Below are 16,207 nucleotides of genomic sequence, written 5' to 3'. Positions count from 1 at the left end.
AAGCGTAGCTATCCTTCAACAACGTTTGGCTTTTCTCAATTCAGTCCATAATCAAAAAATAAAAAGATATGGTCTTCATACAATTATGAGGGCCTGAAAACAGAGATGGCTGAAGTCAACTGGCAAATCAGCTTCAAGGACAGATCAATAGAGATACAGCGGAGGGATTCATCATCTGAGGGTAAATAAACAAGTTAAAAGGTATCGTCAACTGTAAAGACAAATCATAATTACACAAGGATGAGTGTCAGGATAGAAAATTGGACAGAATATAAAACCACAGCAAAAAAAAACTGAAAGAAAAAATAAATGAGGAGGAAAAATTAGAGTATGAGAGAAAGCCATCCAGAAATATGAAGACAGTTAGTAGGTGCGCCCAAAGACATTGAAAAATGTTAACAATCTGAGCGCTGATCCTACAGAAAACAAATCTGGAGAAGTAATAACCTAAAAATATAGGAGATGTGGGGAAATGAACTGAGCAGGCATTTTGTATCTGTCTTTGCTATACTGAATACAAGTTACATGCCAGGAAAAGAAATATTCAGGAAATGGAAAGGAGGGAGGAACGCAAGAAGTTAGATATTTAGCATGGAGGAAATGGTTACAAACTGCAGGCTGACAATTCCCAAGTCCTGACCTACTTCATCCTTGGGTCTTCTGAGTGGCTCACGACACAAATGGTGCAAAATCCCCTAAATTTGGTTAAGATTCTATTAGACTGGAAAATAGTGTAGTAACCCCTTTTCTAAAAAAAAGGGGTTAAATGAAAGTGGGAAACCATAGGTCTGTTAACATGTATCATAGGGAAAATGTTAGAAGTTAATGTTTATACACTCTATTAAAGGAAGAAAAAAAACTGGTCAAAAGGCAAAATGAACGGCACTTAAATTTGCACAGATTTCAAAACAAAATATGTGAATTAATGGCAAAAATGGAAGTTAATGGGTTTGAGCTACAAGAGATCAAAGCTGGAAATGAAATATTCAGTGACTTTTCATAATGACATGCAGGAAGGAAAGGATGTTGAGGTAGTGTCACTAGTACGAGATGTAGTGAGTACATAGCAAGAAATTATCTAGGATCAGATGGATCCACATTGGCAGAGATAAGAAATAAGGGAAAGATGGCACATTTGGGAATAATCTACAGACCTCTTAACAGAAACTGTGATTTTGTTCAGTGGCATACTGAGAGACCGGCTCGCACTCCGTATTCATGTTTGCTTTTATGATCATTCTCGGTAGTGCAATGTTTAGTTACTAAGTTGAAAGTGAGGACTGCAGATGCTGGAGATCATTGCTGAAAAATGTGTTGCTGGAAAAGCGCAGCAGGTCAGGCAGCATCCAAAGAGCAGGAGAGTCAACGTTTCGGGCATAAGCCCTCCTTCAGGAATGAGGAAGGTGTGCCAAGCAGGCTAAGATAAAAGGTAGGGAGGAGGGACTTGGGGCAGGGGCGTTGGGAATGCGATAGGGTGGAAGGAAGTTAAGGTGAGGGTGATTGGCCAGAAAGGGGGTGGGGTGGAGAGGACGGGAAGAAGATTGCAGGTCAAGAAGGCGGTGCTGAGTCCGAGAGTTGGGACTGAGATAAGGTGGGGGGAGGGGAAATGAGAAAGCCGGAGAAATCTGAGTTCATCCCTTGTGGTTGGAGGGTTCCTAGGTGGAAGATGAGGTGCTCTTCCTCCAGGAGGCCAAGGACCTGCATGTCCTTGGCGGAGTGGGAGGGGGAGTTAAAGTGTTCAGCCATGGGGCGGTTGGGTTGGTTGGTGCGGGTGTCCCAGAGGTGTTCCCTGAAACGTTCCACAAGTAGGCGGCCTGTCTCCCCAATGTAGAGGAGGCCACATCGGGTGCAGCGGATACAGTAAATGATGTGTGTGGAGGTGCAGGTGAATTTGTGACGGATATGGAACGATCCCTTGGGGCCTTGGAGGGAAGTGAGAGGGAAGGTGTGGGCGCGAGTTTTGCATTTCTTGCGGTTGCAGGGGAAGGTGCCGGGAGTGGAGGTTGGGTTGGTGGGTGGTGTGGACCTAATGAGGGAGTCGCGGAGGGAGTGGTCTTTCTGGAATGCTGATAGGGGAGGGGAGGGAAATATATCCTTGGTGGCGGAAATGACGAAGGATGATACGATGTATCTGGAGGTTGGTGGGGTGGTAGGTGAGGACCAGTGGGTTCTGTCCTGGTGGCGAATGGAGGGGCGGGGTTCAAGTTCAGAGGAGCGGGAAGTGGAGGAGATGCGGTGGAGAGCATCGTCAACCACGTCTGAGGGGAAATTGCGGTCTTTGAAGAAGGATGCCATCTGGGTTGCTCGTTATTGGAATTGGTCCTCCTGGGAGCAGATGCGGTGGAGGCGAAGGAATTGGGAATAACGGATGGCATTTTTACAGGGACAAGGTGGGAGGAGGTGTAATCTAGGTAGCTGTGGGAGTCGGTCGGTTTATAGTAAATGTCCCCCACGCCCAAAATTCTATACAGTACTCCAGAAGAGGCCTACTAATGTCCTTTACTACCTCAACACCAATACTCAAAAGTCTGAGCAATGAAGGTAAGTGTGCTAAATGCCTTGTTATCCGCTCTGTGTGTGGCACAAACTTCAAAGAATTATGGACTTGAATTCTTAGGTCTCTCTGTGCTACCACACTACCCAAAGCCCTACTTTTAATTATACAAGTCCTGCCCTTGTTTGTTTCACTGAAATGCAATATCTTGCATTTAACCAAATTAAACTCCCTCTGCCACTCTTCAGCGCACTGACCCAGTTATCAAGATCTCTTCGTAATCTTAAATAACCTTCTTCACTGTGCAGTGTACCACCAATCTTGGGGTCATCTGCAAACCTACTAACCATGCATTCTCATCTAAATCATTGACACAAATGATAAACAAAAGTGGACCCAGCACTGTGTTAATGATCATCACATACTCCTAGGCCCAGCTGCATTTACGTACCTTGAGGGAGAGACACTGTGCCTTGATCCTTTGATTTGTTTGTAATGTACCACCATTCTTTGTCTTCTGTTTCTTTGCTTCTACAGGGATCGATTCTTTCTTGTTTTTCTGTTTCTTTTTTACATTATCATGATGCATCTGGAAGCAGAACAGGTACAGCATGTATGTGAGATATAAACTAAAGCTCCATTCAAACTGCCCCCATCAAACACTCATAGGATAGTACAGCATGGGGTTAGATAGAGAGTAAAGTTCCCTCCATACTGATCCCATCAAATATTCCCATACAGGTATAGCATGAGATTAGATACAGATAATAAGAAGTTAGCTAGAATCATTAAAGTGGATAGCAAGAGTTTTTACACATTTTTTAAAAAAGAAAAGATTGAGTGTTGGTCCACTAGAAAGTGAGAATGGGAAGTTAACAGTCAACAATGAGGAAATGACAGATGAAATGATTGAATATCTTAGATTAGATTAGATTACTTAGTGTGGAAACAGGCCCTTCGGCCCAACAAGTCCACACTGACCCGCTGAAGCGTAACCCACCCTTCTGTCTTCACCAAATACTATACAAAAAATGTTCCATCATAGTAGTAAGTCAGAAAGGGAAGATGGTGGAAGAACTTAGAAAAATTACAATTACGAGGGAAGTAGTATTAAAACCAATGAAGCTGCAGCTGACAAGTTTTCAGGTCCTGATGGATTTCACCTTTGAACCTTAAAAGAGGTAGCTAATCAGCTACTGGATGCCTTGGTGTTAATTTTCCAAACTTCCCTCGATTCAAAAATGCAAACTGGCAAATGTAACTCATCTGTTTAACAGGAGAGGGAGTAAGAAAACAGGAAAGTATAGGCTAGTGATCTTGATGTCTGTCATGGAGAAAGTGTTGGAATCAATCATTAAAGCAATTATAGTTTCACACTCAGAAAATCTCTTGTTAATTGGGAAGAGCCAACATGGTGCTGTCAAAAGGAAATCATGTTTAACCAATTTATTGGAGTTATTTGAACAAGTACCACACGCCATAGATAAAGGAAATTCTGTAGACATGCTAGATTTGGAATTCCAGAACGCATTTCATAAGGTGTAAGGTCATAGAATCATACAGATGTACAGTACGGAAGCAGACCCTTCAGTCCAACTCATCCATGCCGACCAGATATCCTAAACTAATCTAGTCCCATTTGCCAGCACTTGGCCCATATCCATCTAAACTCTTCCTATTCATATACACATCCAGATGCCTCTTAAGTGTTGTAATTGAACCAGCCTCCACTTCCTCTGGCAGCTCATTCCAAACAACACCACCCTCTTGTGTGAAACAAGTTGCGCCTTCAGTCCCTTTTAAATTTTTCCTATGCCCTCCAGTTCTGGACTCCCCCATCCCAGGGAAAGACCTTGTCCATTTACCCTATCCATGCCTCTCATGATTTTATAAATCATTGTAAGGTCACCCCTCAACCTCCCAACACTCCAGGGAAAACAGCCCCAACTCTATTTAACCTCTCTCTATAGCTCAAATCCTCCAACCCTGGCAAACATCCTTATAAATCTTTTCTGAACCCTTTCAAGTTTCACAACATCTTTCCGATAGGAAGGAGACCAGAACTGCAATATTCCAAAAGTGACCTAACTACAGCCGCAACATGACCTCCCAACTCCTGTACTTAATACTCTGACCAATAAAAGGAAAGCATACCAAACACCTTCTTCACTATCCAATCTACCTGTGACTCCTGCTAAGACTTGCTTTCCCTAAAATGCAGCACCTCACATTTATCTGAATTAAACTCCATCTGCCGGTTCTCAGCCCATTGGCCCATCTGATCAAGGTCCCGTTGTAATCTGAGGTAACCCTCTTCACTGTCCACTACACAACCCTTTCAAATTTCACAACACCCTTCTGAAGGGAAGACCAGAATTATACAAAATGCTCCAACTCCTATACTCAATGCTCTGACCAATAAAGGAAAGCACACAGAATGCCTTCTTCACTATCCTAGCTACCTTGTCATTGTGGAAAAATGTTCATGGCGTAGAGAATAACATAATAATTTTAACAGAAGATTCTGGCTAGCAGAAAACAGTATTCATAAATTGTTTTTGTCTGATTGGTAGGATGTGACTGGAGTACTGCAGGGATCTGAGCTGCAACCTCAACCTTTTACAGTTTAAATCAATAATTAACATGAGCAGAATGAAGGTATGGTGACAAAATTTGCAAAAGGCAATAAGATAGGTAGGAAGATAAGGAAGTTGCAGACGGATATAGATAGGGCAAAATCTGCCCATGGGGTATAATGTGGAAAAAAAGTGACTTTGTTCACTTCAACAGGAAGAACGAAAAAGCAGTTTATTATTTAAATGGAAAGCAAGGACACAATTTTGAATTGCAGAGGGATTTATTATTTTGCTGCACAAGTCACAAAAACATTTGTATGCAGATACAACACAATCAAGGCGGCAAATGGAGTGGTATTATTTATTATAAGGTGAATTGCACACAAGAATATAGATGTTATATTTCAGTTTTACAGGGCATTAGTCAGACCTCATCTCAAATACTCTGTGCAGTATTGTTCACCTTATTTAACGAAGTTTTGTAAATGCATTGGAATTGGTTCAGAGGAGGTTTACTAGATTTATAACTGGAATGAGAATATATGGATAGTCTGGGCTTGCTTCCACTGGCATTCAGAGGAGGAAGGGGTGACTTGATTGAAGTGTATAACATCCTGAATTGTCTTGAAAGGATGAACACTGAAAATATGCTTCTTTTTGTAGCTTAATCCAGATCTAGGAGGTTGCCATTTCAGGAGAAATGAGGAAAATTCTTTCCTTTCAGAAGGTGGCCAGGGTGGGTCAATGAATATTTTTAAGACGGAGATGGATAGATTCATGTTAGGCAGGGAACTCCTTGGAGATGATGAGATTTGGAATTTAAAATGCAAACAGACCAGTTATTTGATTGAATGATGGAGCAGATTCAAGGAACCAAATGGTCTATTTTTGCTCCTATTTCATATGGTGGTATACACAGTACCCATCAAACACACCTACTGCAGCAAGAGCATGGGTAAAGCTCCATTTATACGGCCTGCACACTTCATGCTCTCTATAAGGGAAGCAGTTTCTTAATTGTTGATGTTTTGAACATTTGTAACTGAAAGATTGGTCTGAATAAAGTTATCTAGAATTCAAAGTATTTACTGATTCAATGGCTTGGCCACAAGGGCACATACCCAGGCATTTTCAAATAGCCAGATTCTGGATTAGTGGTGCTGGAAGAGCACAGCAGTTCAGGCAGCATCCAAGGAGCAGCGAAATCGACGTTTTGGGCAAAAGCCCTTCATTTATTCCTGATGAAGGGCTTTTGCCCGAAACGTCGATTTCACTGCTCCTTGGATGCTGCCTGAACTGCTGTGCTCTTCCAGCACCACTAATCCAGAATCTGGTTTCCAGCATCTGCAGTCATTGTTTTTACCCCATTTTCAAATAGCCAACACCCGAAGGCAACATATGACAGACATCAGAAACAACCCGAGTTATTTGATCTTCATTTTGCCGCAAACAGCAAAATACTTCCTGTAATCTGGAATTTTGCTGTTAACTTCTAACCACAACTGTGTGACACTTACCTGAAACAGGTTTTCATCTTCCACGCTCCTCTTCACCTTTTCCCTAGTGGGATTTCTCTGCACCCCTCCACGAGGGAAATCCTCATCCATTGCAGCCATTCTTGCAACCTGCAGAAAGAAGTAAGAATATCTTATAGTAGTAACAGTTCAGTGGGAAAGGATATTTCCGAGGAAGGTTGAAGGCTTTTTAAATGGGGTGGAGGGTTTGCTATGAGACAAGGCCCACAGGTGAGGTGAGGAGCAGGTTAATATCAAAACAGAGATTGCTGCAGATCTAACAACATCTGTGGATAGAAAGCAGAGTTAAAATTTTGAGTCCAATTATCATTCAGAACAGATAATAACTAGGAAAAGGACAAGGAGTGAGAGGACAAATTGTTTTGGAGCCCAGAGAGAGGGGGAGAAGAACAAATAGGAGGACTAAAGGAATAGTAATAGCATGCTCAAGATAAAGAAAAGTTGATATTGGGGACAATAAGTGGACGAAAGTGTATTGGCTGTGCTAAAAGCAGTCCCTATCATGATAGGGTCTGGGATGTAGGGATGGGTAAAGGATGACATTGAGTTTCAAACACTGTAGGGGACCCACATGGAAAATGAGATATTGTTCTTCCAACTTGTGCTAAGTCTTGCAGGAGCAGTGCAGCAGGCTGAGGCAGAAGTTTTGGCCACAGTATATGTAGTGGTAGGCAATTGGAAGTTCAGGGTCAGTTTTGCGAACAGTAAGTAGGCATTCTGTAAAGCTGTCATCCAGTCTCCCAAAGTAGGGGAGAACACAGATTGAGTGAAGTGCTGGTAAGTCACTGCTACACCTGGAAAGTGTGTCTGGAGCCTTGGATATGAAGGAGGGTGGAGGTAAACAGGTAGGTGTTACAACCTTCTGTAATTGCATGGGAAGATGCCATGGGGGTGTTGGAAGTGGAGGAGGAATGGATCAAGGTATCCTGGAGGTAACAAGTTATACAAAATACTGACAGAGAGGACTAAACAGGCTTGGTGGAGGCATCCTGCTGGAGGTTGCGGAAATGGCAGCTTTTGGTGCTTATGATACAGATGCTGGTGGATTAGAAAGTGAGAAAGTAGGGGAGAGAAGGGATGAGGGAAGAAGTGTAGTAAATAGCTAAAGGCCATAGTGATGGGGAATGCTCAAGACATTTCTAAGCTGATCACCCACTGACTCCAGATGATAGTCCAACAAGTTTATTTGGAAGTACTAGCTTTCAGAGCGCTGCTCCTTTATCAGGTGACGAAGGAGCAGCGCTTTGAAAGCTAGTGCTTCCAAATAAACCTGTTGGACGATAACCTGATGGTGTGTGATTCTTAACTTTGTCCAACACTGGCCCCTCCACATCACTGACTCCATCAGACGAAGACTATAGGAAACAGAACAACTGGAGGAGGGGGTGATCATATGAACGACATCACTAACAATGTTTGATAATGTGAACGTTACCGAGGAGATCGTCAGTGACTCTGAATCTGCTGAAACCGAACCCACGATCATTCACATGGCCATCGCCATGACACTAGCCTCCGGAAACGTTCACTGCCTCCAAACAACTACTTCCGGCGACACCCGTTGGTCAATCAATTCTTCCCCCCCAATAGACAACCATCTTGGATGCGGCTCTTGCATATGACGTCACGGGGCGGTATGAAAACAGACAGCCAATAACAACCGAGTCTCTCCGGTGACGTTAGGGATTGACACTTGTGTTGCCCAACCGTCACTGTGGGAAGGCGGGTGCACATTTGCGGTTGACGTCTATATTATCCAATGGCAGTGTAGTCTCTATGACGTAACGTCCGCTGGTGTTTATCCGGTTGAGTGGTGGTTGTTTACACCAATAAGAGTGGGGTTTGGGCGGTTATTTCCGGCGGAGGGCGGTTTAGTGGCTGGGGCCTGTGAAGGGCACGGGAAGTGACTGAGTGAAGGTGAGAGTTGGTCGTGAGGTGTATGTGAAGCTGTTTCCTGGCTCCGGTGAGAGTGTAGCCTGACACCGCATTTGGGGAGTCTTTCCAGGAGTGAGGGTAAGACAGAATCATGCCCTGGGCTTGGTGCCCCCCGATCTGATCTGGGAGTCCTGAGATCAATTCCAGTTGTGCCCCAGAGACTGGCACGGCCCACTGGCTGGGTCTGGGTCTGGGTCTGGGTCTGGGTCTGGGTCTGCAGTGACAAAGATTCCTGTAACACGCCCGGTCGCTGTCTCCAGTGAGACAACGGGATTGTCAATGTAAACTGTCACGCTGTAGTTCCACCCTCCTACATGAAGTGGCGCTATTAAAGGTGGTCTGCATTATAAATGTAAAGTAGCCAGTGTATGGAAGTAAAAGATAAGACATAGGAGCAGAACTTAGGCCATTCAGGCTATTGAGTCTGCTCTGCCATTCAATCATGGCTGATATCCTATAAGCTTCTCAACCCCATTCTCCAGCTTTCTCCCTGAAACCTTTCATACTCAAAAACCTACCTATTCCAGTTTTAAATATACTCAATGGCCTAGATTCCATATCCTCTTGTGGCAATGAATTCCATAGATCCACCACTCACTGGCTGAAGATATTTCTCCTTATCTCTGTTCTAAAAGGCCTTCCCTTCACTCAAGATGTTGGAAAGTGTGTAGAGATTTCAGGGGAGTTGGTGCAATTCTCAGGAGAAATCTAATATCAAAGTTTCTTGAGAATCTTCTGTTCACCCTTCACTCTGAATCACCACTTTAAACAGTCCAGAGGTTGACTTTAAGATGTGAAATCTTTGAGGAGAAAGTGAGGTCTGCAGATGCTGGAGATCAGAGCTGGAAATGTGTTGCTGGAATGTGTTCCTGAAGAAGGGCTTATGCCCGAAACGTCGATTCTCCTGTTCCCTGGATGCTGCCTGACCTGCTGCGCTTTTCCAGCAACACATTTCCAGTTTAAGATGTGAAACTACAACTGATTCTGAGCCAAACTTGTAAAGCCTGAAAGGAGATGAAAAAGTTTTTCTGTCTTATTTGAAAATGATATGCACTGTGTATTTGGCACTGAGATACCTGATCATTTTAAATGATTCTGTTTCCCTCCACAGTTTGAGTGAGGAGAGAGGATGGCAGGTCATGATGCTGGTAGCCAGCACCAGTTCACTGGTTTCCAGAAGTATTTCAATTCTTACACCATCACTGGGAGGAGGAATGTAAGTACAATTAAAGAGGGGACAGTTTTATTCACTTGTGGAACTTGTTAGTCACTGGCTGGTTTGCATTTATTAGATTAGATTAGATTAGATTAGATTCCCTATAGTGTGGAAACAAGCCCACTCTGACCCTCTGAAGAATAACCCACCCAGTCCAATTTCCCTCTGACTAATGCACCTAACACCATGGGCAATTTAGCATGGCCAGTTCACCTGACCTGAACTGCGCATCTTTGAACTGTGGGTGGAAACTGGAGCACCTGGAGAAAACCTACGCATACACGGGGAGAATGTGCAAACTCCAAGTAGTCACCTGAGGCTGGAATCTGGGATCCTGGTGGTGTGAGCCCCTGTGCTGCCCCTTTGTTGCCTGTTCCTAGTTGTCCTGGAGAAGGTGGTGGTGAGCAGCCTGCTTGAACTGCTATAGTCCTTGGGCTGCAGGTAAACTCTCAATGACATTAGGGAGGGAATTCCAGGATTTTGGGCCAATGACAGTGAAGGAATGGCAAAATATTTCCAAGTCAGGATGGTGCCACCTGAGGGGAACTTGCAAGTGTGGTATTTCCATCTATTTGCTTGCCCTTCAAGATGAAGTGGTTATTGGTTTGGAAGGTTCTGTCTAAGGATCTATGGATTACTGCAATACATCTTGTAGATAGCACACGCTGCTGTTGCTGGTGGAAGAGAGGATGTGGTCCTGATCACACTCCTGACTCTCTACATTGTAGATGTGGACAGGCTTTGGGGAGTCAAGGGTGAATTATTTGTTGCAATATTCTGAGCTCTAAACTGGTTTTGTAGACACTATATGGCATATCCGATTGAGCTTCTGCTCCATGGTAATCCCAAGAATGATGTTAGTGGGGGATACAGTTATCATAATATCACAATGTCAAGTTGGGGGTAGTTTGATCATCTCCTATTAGAGATGATTACTGCCTGGCATCTGTGTGGTGCACATTTACTTGTCTTTTGTCAGCTCGAGCTTGGATGTTGTCCAGATCTTGTTTCATTTGAACACTGACTGCTTCTGGATCTGAGGAGTTGCAAATGGTGCTAAACATTGGCAATTATCGGTGGACTTGCCCACTTCTGACCATATGATGGAGGGTGTCATTGATGAAGCAGATGAAGATGGTTGGGCCTAGGACACTACCCAGTAAAAACCCCCATGGAGATGTCCTGGAGTTGAGATGACTGACCTCCAACGAATGCAAACATCTTCCTCTGTGCCAGTTATGACTCCAACCAGCAGGGTTGTTCCCTGATACACATTGGTTCCAGTTTTGCCAGGGCTCTGTAGTACTACACTTGGTTGAATGCAACCTTGATGTCAAGGGCTGCTGCTCTCTCCTTACCTCTGGACTTCAGTAGTTTTGAACCAAGGCTGTAATGATGTTAGGAGCTGAGTGACCCTGAGCAGGTTATTGCTGAGCAGGTAATGCTGAAAAGCACTGTTGATTATACTGTCTGTCACTTTTAATGATGATCGAGAGTAGACTGTGGCAGTAATGTTTGGATTTGATTTGTACCGCTTTTTTGTGTACAGGACATGCTTGGGCAATTTTGTGTTACGTTTTCAGTACTATTGCCGGAATGTTATCGGGACCCATAGCCTTTGCATTATCCAGTGTCTCTACCTGTTTTTTATTTGATTTATGAAATGGAGTTAATCAAATTGGCCGAAGACTGATATGTGTAATGCTGGGGTGTACTGGAGGTGACTGAGATGGATTATCTACTGAGCACTTCTGATTGAAGATTGCAGTGAATGCTTTAGCCTTTTTTCACTGATGTATTGGGCTTCCCCATCATTTGAGGAGGGATATTAGTGGTGCCTCCTTGTCCTGTGAGTTGTTGTTCTCTTGTCCATCACCATTTACAATTAGACTTAACTTAGATCTGATCTGTTTGTTAGCTTTGTTGCTTGCTGCTTACATTGTTTGACATGCAAGTTGTCCTATTTTGTAGCCTTACTAGGTGAAAACCTTTGAATGTCTGTCTGGTACTGCTCAAGGCATGCCCTCCTGCACTCTATTGAACCAGGGTTGATCCTTTGCTTGATTAGTAATTGTGGGGGTTATGCCAGGCCATGAGATTGCAGGTTCTGCTGCAGTACAATTCTGCTGTTCATGGTCGACAGCACTTCATGGATGCCTCGTCCAGTTGCTAGATCTGTTTCAAGTCTGTCCAATGTAGCACAGTGATAGTACACCACCACAATTTGGGAAGTGTTCTGAACATGAAGGCAGGACTTTATCTCCATGGTCTGTGAAATGCTTCTGCAGCTGACAAATTAGCAAGGGTAAGGTGAAGTGTGTTTTTCCCTCTGGTTCATTCTCTCACCCCTATCGCAGTCATGTTCTTTAGCACCTGACCAGCTCAATCTGCAGTGCAGCTGCCGAGACATTCTTGGCAGTGGACTTTGAAATCCCCCACCTAGAGTACATTTTGTGCCCTTGCCACCCTCCGTACTACCTGGGGTGGGCGGCACAGTGGCACAGTGGTTAGCACTGCTGCCTCACAGCGCCAGAGACCCGGGTTCAATTCCCGCCTCAGGCGACTGACTGTGTGGAGTTTGCACGTTCTCCCCGTGTCTGCGTGGGTTTCCTCCGGGTGCTCCGGTTTCCTCCCACCATCCAAAGATGTGCAGGGTCAGGTGAATTGGCCATACTAAATTGCCTGTAGTGTTAGGTAAGGGGTAAATGTAGGGGTATGGGTGGGTTTCGCTTCGGCGGGTCGGTGTGGACTTGTTGGGCCGAAGGGCCTGTTTCCTCACTCTAATCTAATCTAATCTACCTCCAGTTGTTATTCAACATGGAGGAGTACTGATTCGTAAGCAAATCGAGGACAGTATGTGATAATCAGCAGGTTTGCTTGCCCATGTTTGACCTTAAGGCCCAAGACTTCATGAGGTCTGGAGACAATGTTGAGGACTCCTTCCTGACTTTATACTACTGTAATGCTGGTGAACAGGATATATCCAGGGTGGTTGTGGTGGTGTCTGGGACATCGTCTTTAAGGTATGATTCTGTGAGTATGACTAGCAGGCTATTGCTTGACTAGTCTGAGACAACTCAATTTTGGCAGTAGCCCACCGATGTTAGTAAGGAGGACTTTACAGCATCAACAAGACTATTTTTACTGTTGTCTTTTCCAGTGTGTAGGTCAGTGCCAGGTGTCTGGTTTGATTTCTTGGTCAAGGCTTCATAGTGATTGATACAACTGAGTGACTTGCTAGGCTGCTTTGGAGGGGAGTTGGTCTGCTATGGCCAGACCCGGTGAGGATTGCAGATTTCCTTCCCTAAAGGACATTAGTGAGCCAGATGGCTTTTTCCAACAATCAACTATGATTTCATTGTCATCGTTAGCTGCTTAATTCCAGATTGTTTTATTGAATTCAGATTCCACCATCTGCCATGGCTGGATTTGATCATTAGTGAAGTTTCTGGATTAAGGGCTGATGAAGGGCTTTTGCCCGAAACATCGATTTTCCTGCTCCTTGGATGCTGCCTGGTGTGCTGTGCTTTTCCAGAACCACTCTAATCTTGTTTCTGGATTAATAATCTCATGATTAATATCAATAAGCATCACCTCCCCATTAAGGAAAACTGAGGAGCTCTCCTAAAGAAATCTATGATAATGCTGACTTCTGTAAGCCAAGGATGTGATCTGAAAGCAAAACAGGTTGAAGAAATAGAATAGGGTCAGCCATGATTTAATTAAATGGCCTTCTCCTGTCTATTAAGTGTGGGTGGAAATGCTTGCTTCTGTGTTCAGCTTTATCCTATTCTTTGTGATACCTGGAAATATTTCACAGCCAAATAATGACTTTTGAAATGTTGTCACTGTTGGATTAAATATCCAGTAGAAAGTGCTCCTTTGCTGACTCTCTCCTACGGGAATTTACATTTCTTCTTGTTTGGTGTGAATTGTCTGGACATTGAGGTTTGGATAAGGCTGATCTGAGCACTGTTATCTCCGTAATGGAACGGACAATCAAATCATCCCGAAATGAATCAGCAACCTGAGATTTTTGGAAATTACTACTGGGAGCAGTGATCTGAATGTGGTAGGTGACCTCAGAGTCTGGATAATGAAACCATTGGATATACCTGGATTACAGTCTCTCACTAATTGATAAATGCAGCTCAAGAAGGATGCAGTCTGACCAATGATGGTGGTGTCCCTCAGTCCATTAATAATTATCCTGTCATTCATACTGTAGGCAGTACTCTTATTGGCCTTACTGTAATTGTGAATCGCTGTAAACTGTCCTCCCAACACTAGTTCCACTCTATTGTCTGTGAAAACCTTTTTTGAGAATGCGATCAAGTCAGGTTGATTATTGTAATGTAAAACTTCTTGTAGCAATTTGTGCACAGGTGAGATTAAGTAAAATGCAATAGATACATTGCACAAGAGGCTGTTTAGTGATTGGGAAAGAAGATGGGCAGATAGATGATCATGTGGGGGATATGGAAATTTTCACTTCAGGAAGGAAAGACAAGCAGAATATTTGTTTAAAAAGTGAGTAATTAAGTTTGTGATTCACTTTTAAAAAGAGACCTAAGATGGATTTACAGCAAGCAATTAGGGAGGTTACCAGTAAAAGGGGTGTTGGATTATTAAGTGCACAGATGTCTTTTTACAGTTAAACTGAGACCATCTCGTGAATACTGTGCACAATTTTGATGTAAGGGTGTGGTAAACTTGAGACTGACTGACTGTGATGAAAGTTTACTGATTTCATAAGGTTGTTCTGAGGAGTGATGGAATCAAATTGATATCCACCTTCTGGACTTTAAAAGACTGAGTGGTGATCTCATTCAACATTTCATTGTTGCAATGTAAATACTGAGAAGCTATTTCCTTTGGCTGTGGTCTCTAATTCCTGAGGTCATGCCCATCAGATAAAGGGATCTGCCATCTGGACAGAGATGAAAGGCAATTTCTTCAGAGAATTATACGTTTTTTTTAATTCCGTGCTTTGGATTGCTTCAATACTGAGCGTGTTCAGGATCAAGATCAATTAACATTTCCATACTGAGGTGAGGTAGCAGATCAGCCACAATCTTATTGAATGCAATATCAGGTTTAAAGAACTGAGGCCGCCTCTTGCTTTTTTTAAACCGCCTCCCAGTATCTATTCTATCTTCCTCTAAGAATTTTATTTTTCATAACGAGAGTACATCATTGTTGTAAACTGTGGTGAATACAAGTCCATTTCACTGTGTTCTCCCTTTGAGTATGATCCCTGTCTGACTAGTATGAACTTTCCTTTTTTAAAGCAGGTTCATTGTTAACACATGGTCTCTGTTCACAGTATGTCTTAGCAACATACACTGGGATCGCAGCGATTTGTTTATTCTTCAAATTAAGATCAAAAAAGAAGACACCACCAGCGATCATGGAACAAAAATGATGTGGTGAGGAATTTTTTTGTTTTGTTTTACTCAGTGCTGTCCCTGCCCTCTGTGCATTTGATGGGGAGTATGGAGGAAGCTTTACTTTGTATCTAACCCTATGCTGGACCTGTCCTGAGGGGGTTTGATGGGGGGCACGATTGAAGGAGCTTCACTTTTAGTTTAAAAGAATAGTATGCTTTATTCTGCATCTAACTATGTTTGTTACAGACCGTATGGGGAAGTTTTATTTTCAGTCTGGAAAAACAAGCACTTTTTACTGACTCTAATTCCCCTACAGAAAACTGTAACTATTATTTCAGAGTAATAGTATGAACATTGGGATATGTTTAGTCAGTGTTATTGACTTAATTGGAATTAGAATTATTTATAAAAATATTAATATGAAATTATATTTTGATTCATTTCAGATTCTCCGTAAGACAGTGCTAGTGGAGTTTAAGGACCATTGTGTGGGATCTGGGAGAATGCTTGAAACGCCCATAAATCATGTCAGTGATGTTATAAGTTATCAGCCTTCACAAATAAAACTTGTGGGACTCCACAGTTGCAGTGTTTACTTTTGAGTGAAATGGTTTTGTGTAGTACTTGTATCTTGGAGCAATGGGATGGCTGACTAGACTCATTCCATGCTCAACCACATTTTGTTTGTTCTTGTTAGCAACTCTAAGTTTGTGTTTTTTAAATATAATTATAGGTACATTGCACTCCACACCTTTCATTTTCAGGTTAACATTTAACAAAAAAAATAAAAATTTGGTTTCACTAGTTGCCACTGTAACAAAAAGCAACTCCCAGTGCAGGCCACTTATTCTTCCTCGAAGCTCTATAGAAAAGTGAGTATTGGCTAATACAGAGCACAACTGCAAGCCAGACTATACACTGGTATTATTCAGCTATTAGCCATGATGAAACATAGCTTTGCTGTTTAAGGGATGCAAAGGTAATAATGTTCAAGGTCAATACTTCAAACTGATGCAAATAGCCAGTGACTGAAATTCAACTTTGCATCAGTGTTTTTTTTT

General features: G+C 42.9%; 2 protein-coding genes across 5 annotated transcripts in view; one reads left to right on the top strand and one right to left on the bottom strand.

The window, feature by feature from the left end:
• pdcd11 (programmed cell death 11) overlaps positions 1–8,159 on the bottom strand; it is a 57,023-nt gene extending 48,864 nt beyond the window's left edge. For all 3 annotated transcript variants that reach the window (XM_043712899.2, XM_043712900.2, XM_087998800.1), the window contains exons 1-3: positions 8,041–8,159; positions 6,588–6,695; positions 2,946–3,083 (exon numbers count right to left, since the gene is read on the bottom strand). In XM_043712899.2, coding sequence (XP_043568834.2) covers positions 2,946–3,083; positions 6,588–6,695; positions 8,041–8,091 — 297 coding nt within the window. In that variant the 5' untranslated portion in view covers positions 8,092–8,159. The remainder of the gene's footprint in view (positions 1–2,945; positions 3,084–6,587; positions 6,696–8,040) is intronic.
• A 316-nt stretch (positions 8,160–8,475) lies between these two features.
• On the top strand, positions 8,476–15,739 carry atp5mk (ATP synthase membrane subunit k). Of its 2 annotated transcripts, none has more exons than XM_043712904.2 (4): positions 8,476–8,522; positions 9,652–9,756; positions 15,083–15,185; positions 15,593–15,739. In XM_043712904.2, the coding sequence occupies exons 2-3, from the start codon at positions 9,670–9,672 to the stop codon at positions 15,179–15,181; spliced, it is 186 nt and encodes a 61-aa protein (XP_043568839.1). In that variant the 5' UTR covers positions 8,476–8,522; positions 9,652–9,669; the 3' UTR covers positions 15,182–15,185; positions 15,593–15,739. The 2 variants fall into 2 exon arrangements, with proteins under 2 accessions (XP_043568839.1, XP_043568837.1); XM_043712902.2 differs by having other exon boundaries at positions 8,481–8,618.
• Positions 15,740–16,207: the final 468 nt, after the last annotated feature.

Source organism: Chiloscyllium plagiosum, unplaced genomic scaffold (assembly GCF_037043375.1).
Source record: "Chiloscyllium plagiosum isolate Xiang-an unplaced genomic scaffold, Cpla_swu_hap1 HiC_scaffold_22, whole genome shotgun sequence".
In the NCBI taxonomy this organism is placed as follows: domain Eukaryota; kingdom Metazoa; phylum Chordata; class Chondrichthyes; order Orectolobiformes; family Hemiscylliidae; genus Chiloscyllium; species Chiloscyllium plagiosum.
This window is presented reverse-complemented; position numbering and strand designations above follow the sequence as displayed.